General features: G+C 46.3%; 1 protein-coding gene across 2 annotated transcripts in view; it reads left to right on the top strand.

The window, feature by feature from the left end:
- Window positions 1-20,397, top strand: part of ELP1 (elongator acetyltransferase complex subunit 1) — a 216,587-nt gene that overhangs the window by 68,845 nt on the left and 127,345 nt on the right. For both annotated transcript variants that reach the window (XR_012754623.1, XM_075352448.1), the window contains exons 8-13: window positions 3,816-3,906; window positions 4,965-5,088; window positions 12,371-12,461; window positions 16,458-16,685; window positions 16,809-16,979; window positions 17,059-17,152. Coding sequence is in view for 1 of the 2 variants with exons in the window: in XM_075352448.1 (XP_075208563.1) it covers window positions 3,816-3,906; window positions 4,965-5,088; window positions 12,371-12,461; window positions 16,458-16,685; window positions 16,809-16,979; window positions 17,059-17,152 (799 nt within the window). In the remaining variant the exon portion in view is untranslated. The remainder of the gene's footprint in view (window positions 1-3,815; window positions 3,907-4,964; window positions 5,089-12,370; window positions 12,462-16,457; window positions 16,686-16,808; window positions 16,980-17,058; window positions 17,153-20,397) is intronic.

Below are 20,397 nucleotides of genomic sequence, written 5' to 3'. Positions count from 1 at the left end.
GGTCTTTCTAGTGGCCATAACTTCCCTCAGGAGAGTCTCTGATTTGGCTGGTCTCTCTTCGGAGTCACCTTTTTTGGTTTTTCATCAAGACAAGGTGGTTCTCCGTCCGACTCCGGACTTTCTCCCTTAGGTGGTTTCTCCTTTCCACCTGAACCAGGACATTTCCCTGCCTTCCTTTTGTCCGGCTCCTGTTCATCGCTTTGAAAAAGTGTTGCATACTCTGGATCTGGTGCAGACGCTCCGGATCCATGTGTCTCGCACCGCTGTTCTTAGGCGGTGCACCTCTCTTTTTGTGCTAACCACAGGTCGGCGTAAGGGCCTCTCTGCTTCTAAGCCGACCTTAGCTCGTTGGATTAGGTCGGCCATTTCCGATGCCTACCAGTGTACTCAGGTGCCTCCCCCGCCGGGAATCAAGGCACACTCGACCAGAGCTGTCGGTGCCTCTTGGGCTTTCAGGCACCAGGCTACGGCTCAGCAGGTCTGTCAGGCTGCCACTTGGACTAGTCTGCATACCTTTTCAAAGCACTACCAAGTGCATGCTCATGCTTCGGCAGATGCGAGCTTGGGCAGACGCATCCTTCAGGCGGCTGTCGCCCATTTGTGACGTTAGGTTCCGCCTACTTCCCAGTTTGCTGTTTATTCCCACCCATGGACTGCTTTGAGACGTCCCAATGTCTGGGTCTCCCATAGGAGCGATAAAGAAAAAGAGAATTTTGTTTACCGTAAATTCTTTTTCTTATAGTTCCGTATTGGGAGACCCAGCACCCTCCCTGTTGCCTGTTGGCAGTTTCTGTTTCCGCGTGTTCTCACCGGCTGTTGTTGTAGACAGAGGCTCCGGTTTTTCCGGTTCTTGCTCTATCTCTACTTGTGGGTGGCTATTCTCCTTCAGCTTTTGCACTAAACTGGCTAGATTTGGTTATCCAGGGGGTGTATATGCTCAGAGGGAGGAGCTACACTTTTTTAGTGTAGTACTTTGCGTGTCCTCCGGAGGCAGAAGCTATACACCCAATGTCTGGGTCTCCCAATACGGAACTATAAGAAAAAGAATTTACGGTAAGTAAACAAAATTCTCTTTTTTTCTACCCTCTGCAATCCCGGCCTTCTAGTTTAGACAGTTTTCAGGAGAAAATTGAATGTGATTTGATAAATCTGGATAAAATATCTAATATTAAATCCAGTAATCTTACTTGAAGAGTAATAAAAATATTTTGTCTGATTCCCAAACCTACATAAGTTTATCAGGAGATCCCACTAATTTTTTCAAATCTAAATTGGATAAATTATTAGAGGAGGGATTAACAGAAGGAATTTTTTCACAAAAATGTTTTGACTTTTTAAAAGTAGATTTTCCTGTAAGAAACATCTTGACAAAATAACATTTGCTACGGCTTATTCCCCGCAATTTAATGATATTGTAAAAATCATCAGAAAATACTTACCTTTTTTACATCAAGATAACAACTTAAGTCAAATCCTCACTAGCTATTCCATCAATTTTGTTGCTAAAGGGGCTCTCAATTTATCAAATCTGTTGGCTCCCAGTTTTGTTGCCAGCAAAGACTCACAGAATACTAATAAAAACAACAAAAATTGGCTCTCATGTACTGGGTTCTACGGCTGTGGTCACAATCAGTGTATTTCTTACAAGCATGTCAAAAAAAGTAAAACTTTTACTTCTATCACCACCGGTCTATCCTATGACATAAAAGATTTAATTAATTGTAACACACCAAACGTCATCTATCTGATTGAATGCACGGCCTGCAGAATCCAGTACGTGGGATGCACTAGTGGCCCGTTGAAAAAAACGCATCAGACGGCACATGTCCGATGCGTCAAATTTAACGGCTGTTAATGTATCTGCGGTCACTAGACATTTTGTTTCTATACACAATAGGAACCTTGATTCTCTTATCTTTTCTGGTATCGAGAAAGTCTACAAGCCGTTGAGAGGGGGTGACTATCGTAGAAAATTTTTTAACAGGGAGTCTTTTTGGATTTTTAAATTGGGTACTCAAGTTCCACATGGTATGCATTTTAGAAAAGACCTCATCATACAGTATTCATAAGGAGTTATTCCTCTCCCCTCCCCCTTAGGGGTTTTTTGCTTTTGTTTCTTCCCCCCCTCTTCTCCTTCTCTCTTGGATCTAATAATAAAATAATTCATAAAAAAGAAAAAAAACAAAAAAAAACGACAAAAAATTAGTTTTTGTCAACCTAGTATTTGATCCAATAATAGATAGTGAGAAGAAGGAGAGATAGGGATGTTTTTGGGAAGAGGAGGGGGGAAAGGGAAAAAGGAAAAAAAAAAAGAGAGAAAAGAGAGAATTTTTTTTTTCTTTCTCTCCTCATGCATCATGTGATTACATCCTCCTGATTACATTTTTTGCATATATGGGTTTTTGCTTTTTTTTCTGGATCTTCTTCCTCTGTATTCATTTTTATTTTAATTTTTCTCACAGACTGCCATATTGTGTAGTTTTTTATTTTTTGTCTCTATTATGTCTTGTTACATATGTTTGCACACATTCACTTTGAATGGACTGGTAACACATTCCTTAATTAGAGCACCTGCTCTGATGACGTGGTGTGCATGTGGTTTTAAATCACCTCCACTGGAGACCTTCCTTCATTCCATGACTAAGACCTCTACTGGTCGAAACGTAGAAATTTTTCCTCTGTCCGTGGATTGTCCCCCCACATAGTGGTCTGTATTTTTGTATTTTAATTTTGATACAATAAAGTTTGGAGTTTTATCACTCGAGTCTCCCTGCCAAGGCGCTGGATTTGCTTTCGTTTTTGTACAGTAGAACTATGTGTTATTACAAACCCTTCTTGCCGTTTTCATGCCAAAGCACTCTCAGCTCTGCTGTACTCCCTATCTCCCCCTACACTTGACCACCCAGATGAGATCTGCAGAGCAAAATTATCAGTTGTCTGAAATTGGGCATCAGATTCTTTTTTTTCCTTACATCATCTATTGAGGGAAAGTCGGGAGGCCTGCATACACATTAGATGGTCTGCTGAGCCCACCAATATTAGCGTGTTTGACTAATGTAAAGGCTGCTTTACACGCTACGACATCGCTAAAGCGATGTCCTTGGGGTCACGGAATTTGTGACGCACATCCGTCTGCGTTAGCGATGTCGTTGTGTGTGACACCTATGAGCGATTTTGAATCGTCGCAAAAACTTTCAAAATTGCTAATCAGTGACATGCCTCCCTATTCTCAATTATTGTTGCTGCTGCATGTACGATGTTGTTCGTCGTTCCTGCGGCAGCACACATCGCTATGTTTGACACCGAAGGAACGAGGAACCTCACCTTACCTGCGGTAATGAGGAAGGAAGGAGGTGGGTGGGATGTTACGTCCCGCTCATCTCCGCCCCTCCTTTTCTATTGGACGGCCGTTCAGTGACGCTGCTGTGACGTCGCTGTGACGCTGAACGAACCGCCCCCTTAGAAAGGAGGCGGTTTGCCAGTCACAGCGACGTCGTAGAGCAAGTATGTGCGTGTGATGCTGCCGTAGCGATAATGTTCACTACGGCAGCGATCACCACATATCGGCGTACGACGGGGGCGGGTGCTATCGCGCTCGACATCGCCAGCAAATGCTAGCGATGTCGCAGCGTGTAAAGCGGCCTTTAGTCTAATATGTATGGGGGCCTTAACTATCTTGGCCCCAGTAATTAAATCCTTTTTAAAAGAATAAAGTCTTCTTAATTAGTTATTGTATCTTTGGTGAAATCTGCAGGTAAAAGTTCCATCTAAAATCTCAGTTCTCCAGCTCATCTGTCTTCTAAATTGATTCACAGGTTCTCGTAAGATAAGAGTGTGGAATAGAGAACTATCCTTACAGGCTACCAGTCAACCTGTGGAAGGCTTGGAGCAGGCTCTGTCCTGGAAGTAAGTTTTATCCAGTCAACAACAAGGATGCATTTTTCTTCTATTTTATTTTTTAGTTTATACAGCAATATAAAAACCAAGGGGGCTGATCCATCAAGATCAGCGTAGCATACGACCATGCTTCACCAGTTATGATGAGTACAAAAGCCATGGTAACTTGATGAATTAGGTGGTAATTCTGAGTGCAGTGCTCCAGTAATGCTACTCCAGTCAGGGACTGGTGTTGTTTTTTTGCCCTACAAAAAACGCTATCAGTTTTGATGAATTGCATCATTCCCGCCCCATCATGGCTCCCCCCAGTTTCGCCCATTTTGGCGGGGCTGATTCAGAGTGGCGTTAGAACGTCAAAAGTTGCACAATTTTTGCTCTACAGAGTTTCAAAGCTTTTATGCCACTTTTGCTTGGATGAATTGGCTTCAGAGTTTTCCTATGCATCTTGGCGCAACACCCACTCCCCCTCCTCACCTTTCTGAACAAGATTTTTGCATTATATCTGATGCTGTATATTTTCTGCCATTTTTTACAAACCAGGTGAATTTGTTATGTAAAGTTCATCGGCAGGACTAAGCCACTATTTTGGACACGAGCTGATTTATTAAATTTTTTAGACATAATAGAACTTGTTTATACTGACAGAAACTCCTGTTAAAATGATCAGAACAGTCCTTTTATTTTTGCTTTGTCACTTCATAGCAGAAAAAAGTACAGCATTGATTTTTTATTTTTTTTAAAAAAAACAAACAAACCAACTTCTGATTGAAAAATTGTTGTGTAGTGTGATTTAAAAGAAAATTTAAAGGGCATCCTTTGAGGGGTTGCCTGGTACTAATTTTTTTTTTAGTACCCAGGGTTGCAGTTGTTGAAAATAACAATCCTGAGAATACTCTTCTTCCTCGTCTTGCTCTGCTTATCTCTGGTCTTTGTTTTTAGACTGTGATGATGACATGACTAAAGCCAATGTGACTATTGCATTGATTGGCTCTTTGACCAGGACAATCCCTTTAAAATTTAATTGTGTGACAACCCCTTTAATCCTCCTTTTATTTTATAACCTCAAGGCCTTCAGGTAGTTTGATCGCCTCCACTCAGAGCAAGCCTAATAAACATGATGTGGTTTTCTTCGAGAAGAATGGTCTTTTACATGGAGAATTCACGCTTCCTTTTGCAAAAAGTGAGGTTCAGGTGAGTCAGAACTTGATAACTATTTTACAAATATTGGACTTAGACTCATATGTTACTCAATTATGTTTAATTTAGCAGTAAGATATAGGGAAGAGTTAAAATTGAAATTTTTTTTCTTGAAATATGGATACATATTTGGAATGATCAGATAAAAGTAATACAGTTAACATACAAACAAATGATCTGGGGCAGTAAGGTATGAAAGTCACATAGTTAATGCTCTGTAAACATCTGTGTCGTGATATCTGCTCATAATGGAAGCCATATTGTACATTGTGGTGCTGTACCCTTCCCACACTGGATTCCGCAGGTGCAGAGCTGATTCTTCAGCGCAAATCTGAACACACCCAGTGTACCAGAGTTTTTTTTAGAAAAATAAAAGTATTATAGATAATCCAAATCTATAATCTGCCATCTCATCCAACAATGCCATTGGAGCTGGCCATACACAGTAGATGGCTATGAGCCATCTCATCCAACACTCCCATTGGAGCAGGCCTTACACATTAGATGGCTATCAGCCATCTCATCCAACAACACTCCCATTGTAGCTGGTCATACACAGTAGAGGGCTATCAGCCATCTCATTTAACACTCCCATTGGAGCTGGACATACACAGTAGATGGCTATCAGCCATCTCCTCCAACAAAACTCTCGTTGGAGCAGGCCTTACACATTAGATGGCTATCAGCCATCTCCTCCACACTCCTGTACACCTGAGTGCTCCTGTTTTCTCTATGGGAAGGCCACCATCTGATGAGTCAGATGATCTGCGGGAGAAGGAAGCCATAATCTGTCTGAAATCAGACATGGACAATCGACATCTGTGCCCACCATGAGTCAGCTGGTGTCCCCATGCACATTAATCCATCGACATTGGTGTCTTCAGCCAATTGTTAGTCTGATTTATATGGGGCCTTAAGGCTATATATGTACTATCGCCCATCTGTCAAGAATAGGAAGTGTGGTTGATGAATCTCACAATAGGTGGGGGTTCCTAATGGTCAGATAACACCAGTCCTATTTTTTTATTTCATGTTTAATTACTTTATTGCAATACAACTTCCAGGTTACCAAGAGCGGACTGCCTGACAATATGATATTAGCAGCAGCATGGCGGACACTGGCATGGACACACTAGGGCTAGTGTTGTTAAGCGTGGGACTGAAGTCAAAGGAAAGGCTTATACTTGTGACACTATAATCTTGCCTTGTAACTCTAAATATAATGGTGTCTTGTGAGTGTATCGGAAAGCAGATTTCATGTGTTCTACTAATTGAAGAGAATAAGTTCAAGGACATTTCTTCATCGTTCCTTATGGGAGACCCAGACCATGGGTGTATAGCTTCTGCCTCCGGAGGACACACAAAGTACTACACTAAAAAGTGTAGCTCCTCCCTCCGAGCATATACACCCCCTGGATGACTCACATCTAGCCAGTTTAATGCTTTGTGTTCAGGAGGTCACACACACATGCATTCTCATCTGATTTTTGATTTTTGATTTCAAAGAGTTGGAAGAAAAGCGGGTCCAAGCTGGACTCCCGGCATGTCCCTTCTCACCCCACTGTGTCGGCGGTGCTGTTAAGGTTGATTTACAAGGCTGGAGCCTTACATGCCGCGCTCCTTCACCATCCCTCGGGCTCTGGCTTGAAGTGGGAGCCATCACGGTTCTCTCTGCTTTGCAGGAGACCGGTCTCCATCCGCAGCCCTTTCAGGACCCTGCCGGACGGAGCGCTCACCACTCAGGGACCTGGCCCTGCGTCTCATAAGCTAAGTATTGAGACGTTATTGAAGGGTCCCTTGTGCATTTATTGTGGGGAGAGTGTGTTATGTCACTGTTCTGTGATTTCCGGCCGGTTCTCTGGTTTTCTCCTGAGAACCGCGCCGAGGGTGCCTGCTCGTCGGCCGCATGAGAAAATTTAGGCCCCGGCTTCGGCTGCGGCCTAGTTTCGTTTTCACTGCCCCTGCATGTCAGTCATGCAGGGGGACAGTGCGGCGCCGCCCACCGGCCGTTCAGCTCAGGGGAGGACACTCCTATCTGAGGAGATGTTTCCCTCCCTTGTATATCCCCTTGGCCCTCCGGTTCCCGCTCTTGGACTAAACCCCGCCCCCCCTCCTCACTCCGGCGCCATTTTATCAGCGTTTACACACTGATCGGCGCTGACTGCTGCATCTCTGCAACCTGTCTGGGGGTCCGAGCTGTGGAATCCGGAGGGCACACAACGGTCTGGTAAGCCACAACCTCTGGTTGTGGGCTTTATTATACACTCTCTGAGGGTCATTCTGAAGGAGTGTGTTCTTACTGCAGAGCCCCCACCTCAGCAGCATGTCTCTCACTAGGAGCAAGGCTGCAAGGCTTTACTCTATATGCACTGCATGTCAGCTCATACTGCCTGAACCGAGCACATATCCACATTGTGATGCCTGCTCTAACATGGTGGTGCCTCAGCCTGGAATCTCCCCAGGGGTCCCTCCGGCTGCTCCGGTCCCGGTCGCTGAACCCCCGGCTTGGGTAGCATAGTTTTCTAAAGCTGTCTCCCAGTCCTTTGCCGACTCCATGGGACAGCTGTCCCGGACTCTGCTGACTATGCATCAGCCCCCTTCGCAGGGCGCCTCTGCTGCTCCGACTCGCTCTGCAGAGCTCACGGAGGATTTTTCATCTGTTCCCGGACCCCGTCCTCCTAAACGGAGACGCAGGGACTCTTCTCCTTCCTCGTCCCACGGCTCTGATTCACGAGCTGAAGTGCAGGGCGAGGAGGATGCCTTTTCTGTGGGCTCGGACGCTACCTCTATGTACCCCATTGATTTATCTGAAGGGGATGCGGATGTTAGTGACTTGATTGCGTCCATTAATTCCGTACTGGACCTCAATCCACCAGTGTCGGAGGAACAAGCCTCTCTGGTAGAAAAACACCAGTTTACCTCACCTAAGAGAGCAAGGAGTATGTTTTTTAACCACTCCAGTTTTCAGGCCACTGTGACCAAGCCCAGGGCCTGTCCTGACAAACGCTTCCCAAAGCGTAGTTCTGATGAACGTTTTCCCTTTCCACCAGAGGTGGTCAAGGAGTGGGCTCATTCACCAAAGGTAGATCCTCCGGTGTCTAGAATCTCAGCCCGGACAGTTGTATCTGTGGCCGATGGCACCTTACTTAAGGATCCCACTGACCGCCAGGTTGACCTTCTGGCCAAATCTGTATATGAGGCGGTAGGGGACTCGTTCTCCCCGTCTTTTGCAGCGGTGTGGGCTCTTAAGGCCGTCTCTGCTTCTCTGGAGGAGATGCATTCCCTCACCAGGGACTCTATGCCCGAAATGGTTGCCTTAACTTCCCAGGCTTCGGCTTTTTCATCCAATGCCATGTCTGCCATTCTGGAGGCTTCTCACCGCACTGCGGTGGCTTCCGCTATTTCCCTCGCGATCCGCAGGATCTTGTGGCTTCGAGAGTGGAAAGCAGACGCTTCTTCTAAGAAGTACCTTGCTGGGCTCCCCTTTGCTGGGTCCCGGCTGTTCGGTGAACAACTGGATGAAATTATTAAGGAAGCTATTGGCGGGAAGAGTACTTCCTTGCCACAAACTAAAACCAGGAAACCTGTCCAGGGCAGGAACCAGTCGAGGTTTCGTTCCTTTCGTTCCTCTAACTGGTCATCCTCTAAACCCTCAGCCTCGTCCACTAACTCAGCCAAGGATCGAAAACCCAGCTGGCGCACGAAGCCGCGTCCTCAGAAGACCGCAGGAGCCGCTGCCACTAAGGCAGCCTCCTCTTGACTATCTGGCTGCGCCAGCAACGTCCTTGGTCGGTGGCAGGCTCTCCCACTTTGGCGACGTGTGGTTCCAACACGTCTCCAATCAGTGGGTGCGGGATATCATCTCCCACGGCTACAGGATAGAATTTTCTTCCAGCCCGCCAAACAGATTTTTTTCTGTCCACTCCCCCCTGCTCCAAAGCCGCCGCCTTCTCTCAGGCCATGGCTTCCTTGCAGGCCAACGGAGTAATTGTACCGGTTCCCGCCCGGGAACTGTTCAGAGGTTTCTACTCAAACCTCTTCCTAGTCCCCAAGAAGGACGGTTCCTTCCGGCCCATCCTGGATCTCAAGCTTCTCAACAAGCATGTTCAGGTGCGGCACTTTCGCATGGAATCTCTGCGATCGGTCATTGCCTCAATGACCCAGGGAGATTTTCTAGCATCCATCGACATCAGAGATGCCTATCTGCATGTGCCAATTGCAGTTTCACACCAGCGTTGGCTACGTTTTGCAATCGGAGAGGAACATTTCCAATTCGTGGCTCTCCCCTTCGGGTTAGCCACAGCCCCTCGTGTATTCACCAAGGTCATGGCAGCAGTGGTTGCGGTTCTGCACCTCCAGGGGTTGGCAGTGATTCCTTACCTGGACGACCTTCTAGTCGAGGCTTCATCCAGTGCAGACTGTCAGCGGAGTGTCTCGCTCACTCTCGCCACGCTTGTTCAATTCGGGTGGCTTGTCAATCTGCCCAAGTCCACTCTGACCCCGACCCAGGAACTTGCGTACCTAGGGATGCAATTCGAGACTCTGCCGGCACTTGTGAAGCTGCCCTTAGTCAAACAGCAGTCCCTTCATCTGGCGGTACGCTCTCTGCTGAGGCCCCGCCGTCATTCCATCAGGCACCTCATGCAGGTTCTGGGTCAGATGGTGGCGTCAATGGAAGCGGTTCCCTTTGCCCAGTTCCATCTGCGTCCCCTGCAGCTGGACATCCTCCGCTGTTGGGACAAGCGGACCTCTTCCTTGCACAGGCTAGTGGCTCTGTCGCCACAGACCAGGAGCTCCCTTCAGTGGTGGCTTCGGCCCCTCTCTCTGTCCCAGGGACGCTCCTTTCTGGCCCCGTCCTGGGTGATTCTCACCACGGACGCCAGTCTATCCGGCTGGGGAGCAGTGTTTCTCCACCACCGAGCACAGGGCACTTGGACTCCGTCCGAATCAGCCCTCTCGATCAATGTGCTGGAAATCAGAGCTGTGCTCCTAGCTCTTGTAGCCTTTCACCACCTGTTGGCGGGCAAGCACATTCGATTCCAGTCAGACAACGCGACAGCAGTTGCCTACATCAATCACCAAGGCAGGACACGCAGCCGCCTGGCAATGTTGGAAGTTCAACGTATCCTTCAGTGGACGGAGGATTCCAAGTCCACCATATCCGCAGTCCACATCCCAGGCGTAGAAAACTGGGAGGCAGATTATCTCAGCCGTCAAACCGTGGACAGCGGCGAGTGGGCACTGCATCCGGCAGTGTTCCGGTCAATCTGCCGCAAGTGGGGAACTCCGGAAGTGGATCTAATGGCATCCCGGCACAACAACAAGGTCCCGGTTTACGTGGCTCGCTCCCACGATCCTCAGGCCTTGGCGGCGGACGCGCTGGTTCAAGATTGGTCCCAGTTCCGTCTGGCCTACGTGTTTCCCCCTCTAGCTCTCTTGCCCAGAGTCCTGCGCAAGATCAGAATGGAGGGCCGTCGGGTCATAATCATTGCTCCAGACTGGCCCAGACGAGCTTGGTACCCAGACCTGCTCCGTCTGTCCGTAGAGGTGCCGTGGCATCTCCCGGACCGCCCAGACCTTCTCTCACAAGGTCCGTTTTTCCGCCAGAATTCTGCGGCTCTCAGATTGACGGCGTGGCTCTTGAGTCCTGGATCCTGACGGCTTCAGGCATTCCTTCCGAGGTCATCTCCACTATGACTCAGGCTCGGAAGTCTTCCTCAGCCAGGATTTACCACAGGACTTGGAGAATTTTCCTGTCCTGGTGTCGCTCTTCCGGTCATGCTCCTTGGCCGTTTTCCTTGCCGACCATCCTGTCCTTTCTACAGTCCGGTCTGCAGCTAGGACTATCCCTCAATTCCCTCAAGGGACAGGTCTCGGCTCTGTCAGTGTTGTTCCAGCGGCGTATCGCCCGACTGGCCCAGGTGCGCACCTTCATGCAGGGCGCATCTCACATCATTCTGCCTTACCGGCGGCCTCTGGATCCCTGGGACCTCAACCTGGTCCTCACGGCCTTACAGAAACCCCCCTTTGAGCCTCTTAGGGAGGTTTCTTTGTTTCGCCTTTCACAGAAAGTGGTCTTTCTGGTGGCCATAACTTCTCTCAGGAGAGTCTCTGATTTGGCTGCGCTCTCTTCGGAGTCACCCTTTTTGGTTTTTCACCAAGACAAGGTGGTTCTCCGTCCGACTCCGGACTTTCTCCCTAAGGTGGTGTCGCCTTTCCACCTTAACCAGGACATTTCATTGCCTTCCCTTTGTCCGGCCCCTGTGCATCGCTTTGAGAAAGCGTTGCATACTTTAGATTTGGTGCGGGCGCTCCGGATCTATGTGTCACGCACCGCTGCCCTTAGGCGGTGCACCTCTCTTTTTGTGCTGACCACAGGTCAGCGCAAGGGTCTCTCGGCTTCTAAACCGACCCTAGCTCGTTGGATTAGGTCGGCCATATCCGATGCCTACCAGTGTACTCAGGTGCCTCCCCCGCCGGGGATTAGGGCGCACTCGACCAGAGCTGTCGTTGCCTCTTGGGCTTTCAGGCACCAGGCTACGGCTCAGCAGGTCTGTCAGGCTGCCACTTGTTCTAGTCTGCACATCTTTTCGAAGCACTAACAAGTGCATGCTCATGCTTCGGCAGATGCGAGCTTGGGCAGACGCATCCTTCAGGCGGCTGTCGCCCATTTGTGAAGTTAGGTTTTGCCTACTTCTCAGTTTCTATTTGTTTCCCACCCATGGACTGCTTTGAGACGTCCCATGGTCTGGGTCTCCCATAAGGAATGATGAAGAAAAAGAGAGTTTTGTTTACTTACTGTAAATTCTTTTTCTTATAGTTCCGACATGGGAGACCCAGCACCCTCCCTGTTGCCTGTTGGCAGTTCTTGTTCCGTGTGTTTTCACCGGCTGTTGTTGTAGACAGAGGTTCCGGTTATTCCGGGTTTTACTCTCTCTACTTGTGGGTGGATGTCCTCCTTCAGCTTTTGCACTAAACTGGCTAGATGTGAGTCATCCAGGGGGTGTTTATGCTCGGAGGGAGGAGCTACACTTTTTAGTGTAGTACTTTGTGTGTCCTCCGGAGGCAGAAGCTATACACCCATGGTCTGGGTCTCCCATGTCGGAACTATAAGAAAAAGAATTTACGGTAAGTAAACAAAATTCTCTTTTTTTTTGTAAGGATGGGCATATTGCTTGATAGTTAGATTTTGTATAAAAGGACTTTTAGTTTTCCTACATCTTTTTTGACAGAAATTAGAACATTCGGTAATGGCATTATATTCTCTTTGGAACAGGTGAAGGAACTTTTGTGGAACTCCGATTCAACAGTTTTAGCTGTTTGGCTTCGGGATATTGAGAAGGAGGGTTCAAAGCCCAATACTTATGGTAAATCCAAAAAAATAGAATAACATAACTAAACTGGGATTCTTATGTTTATATTTTCCTTTTCTATAAAAAAAAATGTTCAAGGGGAGAAATGTGATAAAATATTAAAACGCCGCCATTTAAGTAAATTGAGAACGTCTTTTATGACTTGATCTGAGAACTCTTTTTAAGCACTTTTCATTTCAGAATTCCAATAGAAAGTAAAAATGTTCCATTATTTCAGCATTGGGACCATTGTCTTTGTATGTACATACAAATCCAGACTCCACCAGCAGGCTTTTGAGTGAACGGTATTATACGGATACTTGTTACCGTGTGGGGAAGAGTAAGAAATAGCTGTTTATGAGCCTGCAGAATAATCATTTTATTAATCCCTTCTTGATAGATACAGTACAGTATACAGTACAGAGATAGTACAGTTAGGTCCAGAAATATTTGGACAGTGACACAAGTTTTGTTATTTTAGCTGTTTACAAAAACATGTTCAGAAATACAATTATATATATAATATGGGCTGAAAGTGCACACTCCCAGCTGCAATATGAGGGTTTTCACATCCAAATCGGAGAAAGGGTTTAGGAATCATAGCTCTGTAATGCATAGCCTCCTCTTTTTCAAGGGACCAAAAGTAATTGGACAAGGGACTCTAAGGGCTGCAATTAACTCTGAAGGCGTCTCCCTCGTTAACCTGCCTGTAATCAATGAAGTAGTTAAAAGGTCTGGGGTTGATTACAGGTGTGTGGTTTTGCATTTGGAAGCTGTTGCTGTGACCAGACAACATGCGGTCTAAGGAACTCTCAATTGATGTGAAGCAGAACATCCTGTGGCTGAAAAAAAAGAAAAAATCCATCAGAGAGATAGCAGACATGCTTGGAGTAGCAAAATCAACAGTCGGGTACATTCTGAGAAAAAAGGAATTGACTGGTGAGCTTGGGAACTCAAAAAGGCCTGGGCGTCCACGGATGACAACAGTGGTGGATGATCGCCGCATACTTTCTTTGGGGAAGAAGAACCCGTTTACAACATCAACTGAAGTCCAGAACACTCTCAGTGAAGTAGGTGTATCTGTCTCTAAGTCAACTGTAAAGAGAAGACTCCATGAAAGTAAATACAAAGGGTTCACATCTAGATGCAAACCATTCATCAATTCCAAAAATAGACAGGCCAGAGTTAAATTTGCAGAAAAACACCTCATGAAGCCAGCTCAGTTCTGGAAAAGTATTCTATGGACAGATGAGACAAAGATCAACCTGTACCAGAATGATGGGAAGAAAAAAGTTTGGAGAAGAAAGGGAACGGCACACCACATCCTCTGTAAAACATGGTGGAGGCAACGTGATGGCATGGGCATGCATGGCTTTCAATGGCACTGGGTCACTTGTGTTTATTGATGACATACTAGCAGATAAGAGTAGCCGGATGAATTCTGAAGTGTACTGGGATATACTTTCAGCCCAGATTCAGCCAAATGCCGCAAAGTTGATCGGACGGCGCTTCATAGTACAGATGGACAATGACCCCAAGCATACAGCCAAAGCTACCCAGGAGTTCATGAGTGCTAAAAAGTGGAACATTCTGCAATGGCCAAGTCAATCACCAGATCTTAACCCAATTGAAAATGCATTTCACTTGCTCAAATCCAGACTTAAGACGGAAAGACCCACAAACAAGCAAGACCTGAAGGCTGCGGCTGTAAAGGCCTGGCAAAGCATTAAGAAGGAGGAAACCCAGCGTTTGGTGATGTCCATGGGTTCCAGACTTAAGGCAGTGATTGCCTCCAAAGGATTCGCAACAAAATATTGAAAATAAAAATATTTTGTTTGGGTTTGGTTTATTTGTCCAATTACTTTTGACCTCCTAAAATGTGGAGTGTTTGTAAAGAAATGTGTACAATTCCTACAATTTCTATCAGATATTTTTGTTCAACCCTTCAAATTAAACGTTACAATCTGCACTTGAATTCTGTTGTAGAGGTTTCATTTCAAATCCAATGTGGTGGCATGCAGAGCCTAACTCGCGAAAATTGTGTCACTGTCCAAATATTTCTGGACCTAACTGTATGTCCTATGTTAAGATGCACATGTATAAAGCGAGCTGATGAATCTGTGACTTTATACCGCCAGCTCGTCACTTAAAGCTTGCTCTGATCACTGCTGTGTAACTTTTAACAAAAGCAAATGGAGGAATCCCAATGGTGCTCTGATTCCGTTGGCGGGCTCATCAAGCCTCCTGCGATATGATCAGTGCCAGTGCTTAACATGGCAGTTGGGAGCACAGTGAAGACTTCTGTTGCCGCCGCCTTTGTATTCCCATGAAGACCAGTAACAGGCTTCAAGCAGATTGTCATTCCTTCTAAATATCGCAACACTGAAACATTGCCGTGTAAAAAACAAGCAATGAAATGATCACATGTTCAAGCCCACTAAGGGGCCTGAAAAACATGAAAATTGTATTAATTTGAATCACCCCCAGGTTCAAAAATCAAGATATATGACATTATAACATTGATTAGTATGGTTGCCGCTTTTAAAGGGGTTGTCCACTACTTTTCAATCACTATGTTCCTCCATTAAAAAAAATACCTATACTCACCTCCAATGTGGGCACCATTCCAACAGTGTTAGCACTGGCTCTCCCGCAGCTTGTGTGACATTGTCATGTGAGCTCTGCAGCCAATAAGAAGCTGCTTAACTGTCTACTTCGTTGGACAAATCAGACATCTGGAGGAAGTCAGAGAGCAGCCTCAGTGCTAACTTCCTCAGGATGTCTGATTTGTCCAAAGGAGGGGAGAGTAAAGCTTTCGCTCATTGGCTGCAGAGATGTTATACTATAACCACAAGTTCAATGTAAGAGGTAGTAATTAATCCAAAAAAACACCTGATTCAACTACTCTCGTAAAATACACTTTATTCAATAAATACTTAAAACAGAACAATTGGAATGTTCTCTCTTTCTTATCCTAAAAACCACATATAGGACAAAGACAGTTTGTGCAAGTGTCAGTCAGTGTTATGTCACACGAGCCCTTGGAGAGATGGCACCGACACCACTGGAACAGCACCCGCACCACAGGTGAAAATATGTGTTCTTATTTCATAAGGTGGGAAACATAATGATTGAGGAAGAGTTGCCTGAGTAGTGGACAACCCCTTTAAAGAGAAAAAAAAAATCATAATCCCAGAATTACCATTTTTCAGAGGCCACACTTCACTCAAGCCAGAAATGTTATGTACCTAAAACTGGTATCAATAAAAACTACAATTTTCCAAGCTCTTATGTAGCTTTTTGGATGCAAATATAAAAATATACATATCTCAGAAAATAACAACTTAAACTATTTTTTCTTTTTGGAAATTTCAGATTTTTTTTTAGCTACTGAAAGATAAAAATAAACAAAAACGATGTTTGGCATCACCATAATCGTGCACAAATGAAGAATATTTTTTTCCTCTTTTTTTGGATGGTATATGTTAAAGTGAACGGTGTAATTAAAGACTATAACTTGTCCAGCAAAGAAACAAAAATGCTAATAAGGTTACACTGCCAGAAAATTATAGAAAAGTTATGGCTCTTGGAAGGACAAAAACAAAGCAAAAAATGGCGGTGTAAATTTTTCTCTTCTTAACAACCTGGACAGACCATGGCCTTGGCTATATTCTACATTTACGTCTCCAGGGCAGTGTTTGAGATGCTAAGCTTGTAGGCAGCACGGACCATGATTGGTCCATGCTGCTACCATAGTAGGCCTAAAATCACTTATGTTTTCTGGTTGGTCGACCTCTTCTCAATTGCTTCTCCAAAACAAAAAATGGTTTACCTAGGGGAGCTGAGAGAACAAAATATGACCAATATCTCACCGGTTTTGACCTTGTTTAAGGTCATCTTTAAGCAATTAAGAAGGAGTTTTGCTTTATATTAGTAGTAGTCATTCCATATAATTTTTTGTTGTTGATTTATTTGATACATCTTTTTGTTTATCATACATTTTCTTCTTAGTGCAACTCTGGGTGGTTGGAAATTATCACTGGTATCTAAAGCAAAGCTTACATTTCGGGAGTGAGGAAAACAGGAGCGTTGTGTCTGTGGTGTGGGACCCCGAGATCTCGTACAGACTGCATGTTGTGTGCAGTGAATGGCAGTACCTCTGTTATGACTGGACCTGGAGTACAGACAGTGGTGGGCTGGGATCTGGAGGGCAGAATGATGTGGCTGTCATTGATGGTGGTAAGAAGTTTAATTATTAGTTGTTTTGTGTATTCCTTGAGTGTCTCTAATGTCACTGATCTGCCTGTACTGTAAATGTATTGGGAATGATTATTAAACATGCATTTGCCTTCTTCTGTGCAGATAAAGTTTTGGTGACCTCCTTCGGTCAGGGTGTGGTTCCTCCTCCGATGTGCACATTTCACATGCAGTTCCCGCATGTTGCGAATGAGGTTGCTTTTCATACAGATCCCGAGAAGAGCAATCACTTTGCGGTGCTTGATGCTGACAATTCCCTGTATATCTGTAGATATGGTCTGTAAAGAATTTTATTACCAAATTCAAAGCTACATGTTTGTTAGATGCTTTTTACAAATATGCTTTTTTCCTGCAGGAATTGACACAGCTCAGGATTGTAATGTAAAAGCAGTACCAGGAAACGGGCATAAACTAAACTTTAAAATGCCAGTACTAGAACAGCAATACAGGTAATATTTGTGTTCCAGAATTTAAGTTTTCACTCGCATGCTTCTCTGACCTGTTGTCAAATGTTTGGGGACCCACTTTGCAGATAACTTCTTCATGTTCAAATATTCTTGGATAGTGACACAAACACTTTAACGAGAAATCCCCATGTTGTCCGTTTTTGCTTTAGCTGAAATTCGTGGATTCTCCATTATGAGGTTGTGCACAGCATCTACCATCTTCGGAACAAGAACCACTCTCTGTTGTCCAGGACATTCCTCATTATTGGTGCTGAAGTGGCCCATTTTAAATTTGGCAACCTAGTTCTTACCTGTGGAATATGAAGGGCATTGATCCCCCAATATCTGCGACATATTACCATGAATATCCTTCGTGGACTTTCCTTGCAGAAACAAGAATTTTATCACTCCTCTGCTCTCAGTTGCTGTGAATATCGCATTAGACGCCGCCATTTTGTTTTCCCGCGTGCGTAGAACACTGTTGCCATAAGCAACAAACAAAATTTTGAAAACATTTATTAGACACGTAAAGCTTTCATGTGATGTAACATTCGGTACCATAAAAACAAAAAAAGATCACAAAGTCAAAGACTTATCAGCAGCCCCTCATACAGGGACCGGATTCTGTATCGGAACCGGGTTTAAAAAAAAAACCCCAGGGAATCGCCGGTACTGGTTTTCTGCGAGTCCGCCTATCTCTACTGTTGTTACCGTCAGAAAATGTAGGTATAATCTTTCTCTGTGCTACAGTCATTGTTGTTTTCTAATTACGATCATCCCGTTTTGAGAAAAATAAAGGTTTTATGTTGATAAACTTTGTATCTTTTGTAAAACACTGTTCTAGTAGCACGGTGTACCCCTTACAAAAATACCTTCAAATGTTGATCAATGTAGATTGCATTATTTCTGAAAAAAGATCTCCAGTGTAGAAAGAAGAGGGAGGAAGGGGAGGAGCTCTGCCTTTAGCTCCTTGCTCTGCCTCTAGCTCCTTGCTCTGCCTCTAGCTCCTTGCTCTGCCTCTAGCTCCTCGCTCTGCCTCTAGCTCCTCGCTCTGCCTCTAGCTCCTCGCTCTGCCTCTAGCTCCTCGCTCTGCCTCTAGATCCTTGCTCTACCTTTAGTTCCTCCTGGCATAAGAGATGCCAGTTGTTAGTGAAGAGATTCTATGGCAATGAGAGGAGGAAGGAGCTAGATTTTGTTTTTGCTCCCATTTTTCATGAGCTGAACTCAAAGATCCTAAGACTTTTTCATATGTACACAACAGGCCTTTTTCTCTCAAATAGTGTTCACAAATTTGTATGTTCTACAGTCAAATTGGTTCAGAGACAAAAACTGTTGAACTTCACTAATTTTCTTTGTCGCTCCATTGGGAGACCCAGACAATTGGGTGTATAGCTTCTGCCTCCGGAGGCCACACAAAGTATTACACTTAAAAGTGTAAACCCCTCCCCTCTGCCTATACACCCCCCCGTGCATCACGGGCTCCTCAGTTTTTATGCTTTGTGTTGAAGGAGGCACACATGCACGCAAGCTCCACAATTTAGTCAGCAGCAGCTGCTGACTATATCGGATGGAAGAAAAGAGGGCCCATAACAGGGCCCCCGGCATGCTCCCTTCTCACCCCACTCTGGTCGGCGGTGCTGTTAAGGTTGAGGTACCCATTGCGGGTACAAAGGCTGGAGCCACATGCTGTTTTCCTTCCCCATCCCTTAGGGGCTCTGGGTGAAGTGGGATCCTAACCGGTCACCATGCATGGGACCGTGCTCCCTCCGCAGCCCCTGGGGGAATCTGCTGGACAGGAGACCGGGTATCGTCAGGGACAGGCCCTGCTCCACTGAGGTACTCTGTGTCCCCTTGGGGACGGCGCATAGAGCGCCTGTGTAACGGACGCTGCAGCACCTGCCGGGTGTTTTGCGTCGCCGGGACTACCGCGCCGGCCGCGCTTGTTTGCCGGCCGCGCTAATAAATTTAGTCCCCGGCTTTTGCGGCCTAGTACCGCAAACTCCCGCCCCCCGGGCCTGCCAGTCAGGGGTGAGGGCGGGACGCTAGACTGCATGTCAGCGGTGAGGGCTGGAGCATACTGAGATATCCTCCTCCCCCCTCACTGAGCACTGCGGGGCACCAGATTCCCGCACTTTCTGAGGCACGCCCACGGCTCCCTCCTCCTCTCAGAACGCTGGCAGCCATTCCTATCAGCACTTCTGACGCTGGAGAACTTCAGAGGGGAGACAACACAGAGCTCCACAGCTCTGGCAGGCCCAGGCAGGGAATCTGGTGGTCACACAACCGCTGAGGGCGGTCGGTAAGCCACACCTGTTACTAGGTGCTGGCCCCCCTGGGTGCCGAAGTGTATATTTATATGCTTATATTGTATACATTTACTCTGTACGGCCGCACTATTTGCTTTTGGCTATATACCCTCACTGATTGCACTAAGAGGAGACAACAGCATGTCGTCCGCAAAAAGCAAGGGTGCCAAGGCACAGGCTTATTTTGCAACCTGTACCTCATGTGCGGCTATGCTACCTGCAGGTTCCACCTACCCTCATTGTGTGCAATGCTCGGCCCCTGTGACACTCACTCAGCCGGAGCCTCTGCTACTGGTGGGACCCTCGGCCCCGGTGGAACCACCTGCTGCCACTGTCCAGGTGACAGGGACAGAGTTTGCAGTATTCGCTGACAAACTTTCTGAGTCTATGGATAGATGGTCTGCTAAGATACTAGAGGCTTTGCAGTCCAGACCGGTAACACAGGCCCCGGGCACTGTTGAATCATTGCCCCCAGGCCCCCCTCGGTTGGAGCAGCAAAGTGCTCCTGGGGCGACTCATAGGTCCCACGGTGAGGACTCCGACACGGACCGCAGTCCCAGACCGGCTAAGCAGGCCCGCTGGGAGCTTCCCTCGACTTCATCACACTGCTCAGGGTCTCAGCATGAGGACTCTCTGGAGGATGAAGCGGAGGCGGCAGATCAGGGCTCTGAGCCTGACGCCGCGCTCAACCTTGATACACCTGAAGGGGACGCCATAGTAAACGACCTTATAGCGTCCATCAATCAGGTGTTAGAACTTTCTCCTCCAACTCCTCCGATTGAGGAGTCAGCTTCTCAGCAGGAGAAATTCCAATTTAGGTTTCCCAAACGTACATGGAGTGCTTTTCTTGATCACTCCAACTTCAGAGATACAGTCCAGAAACACCGAGCTTTTCCGGATAAGCGCTTTACTAAGCGCCTTAATGACACACGTTATCCCTTC

This window comes from Anomaloglossus baeobatrachus, chromosome 1, assembly GCF_048569485.1.
Source record: "Anomaloglossus baeobatrachus isolate aAnoBae1 chromosome 1, aAnoBae1.hap1, whole genome shotgun sequence".
Taxonomy (NCBI): Eukaryota; Metazoa; Chordata; class Amphibia; order Anura; family Aromobatidae; genus Anomaloglossus; species Anomaloglossus baeobatrachus.
The sequence above is the reverse complement of the archived record's forward strand: the minus strand, read 5'-3'. Positions and strand labels throughout refer to the sequence as shown.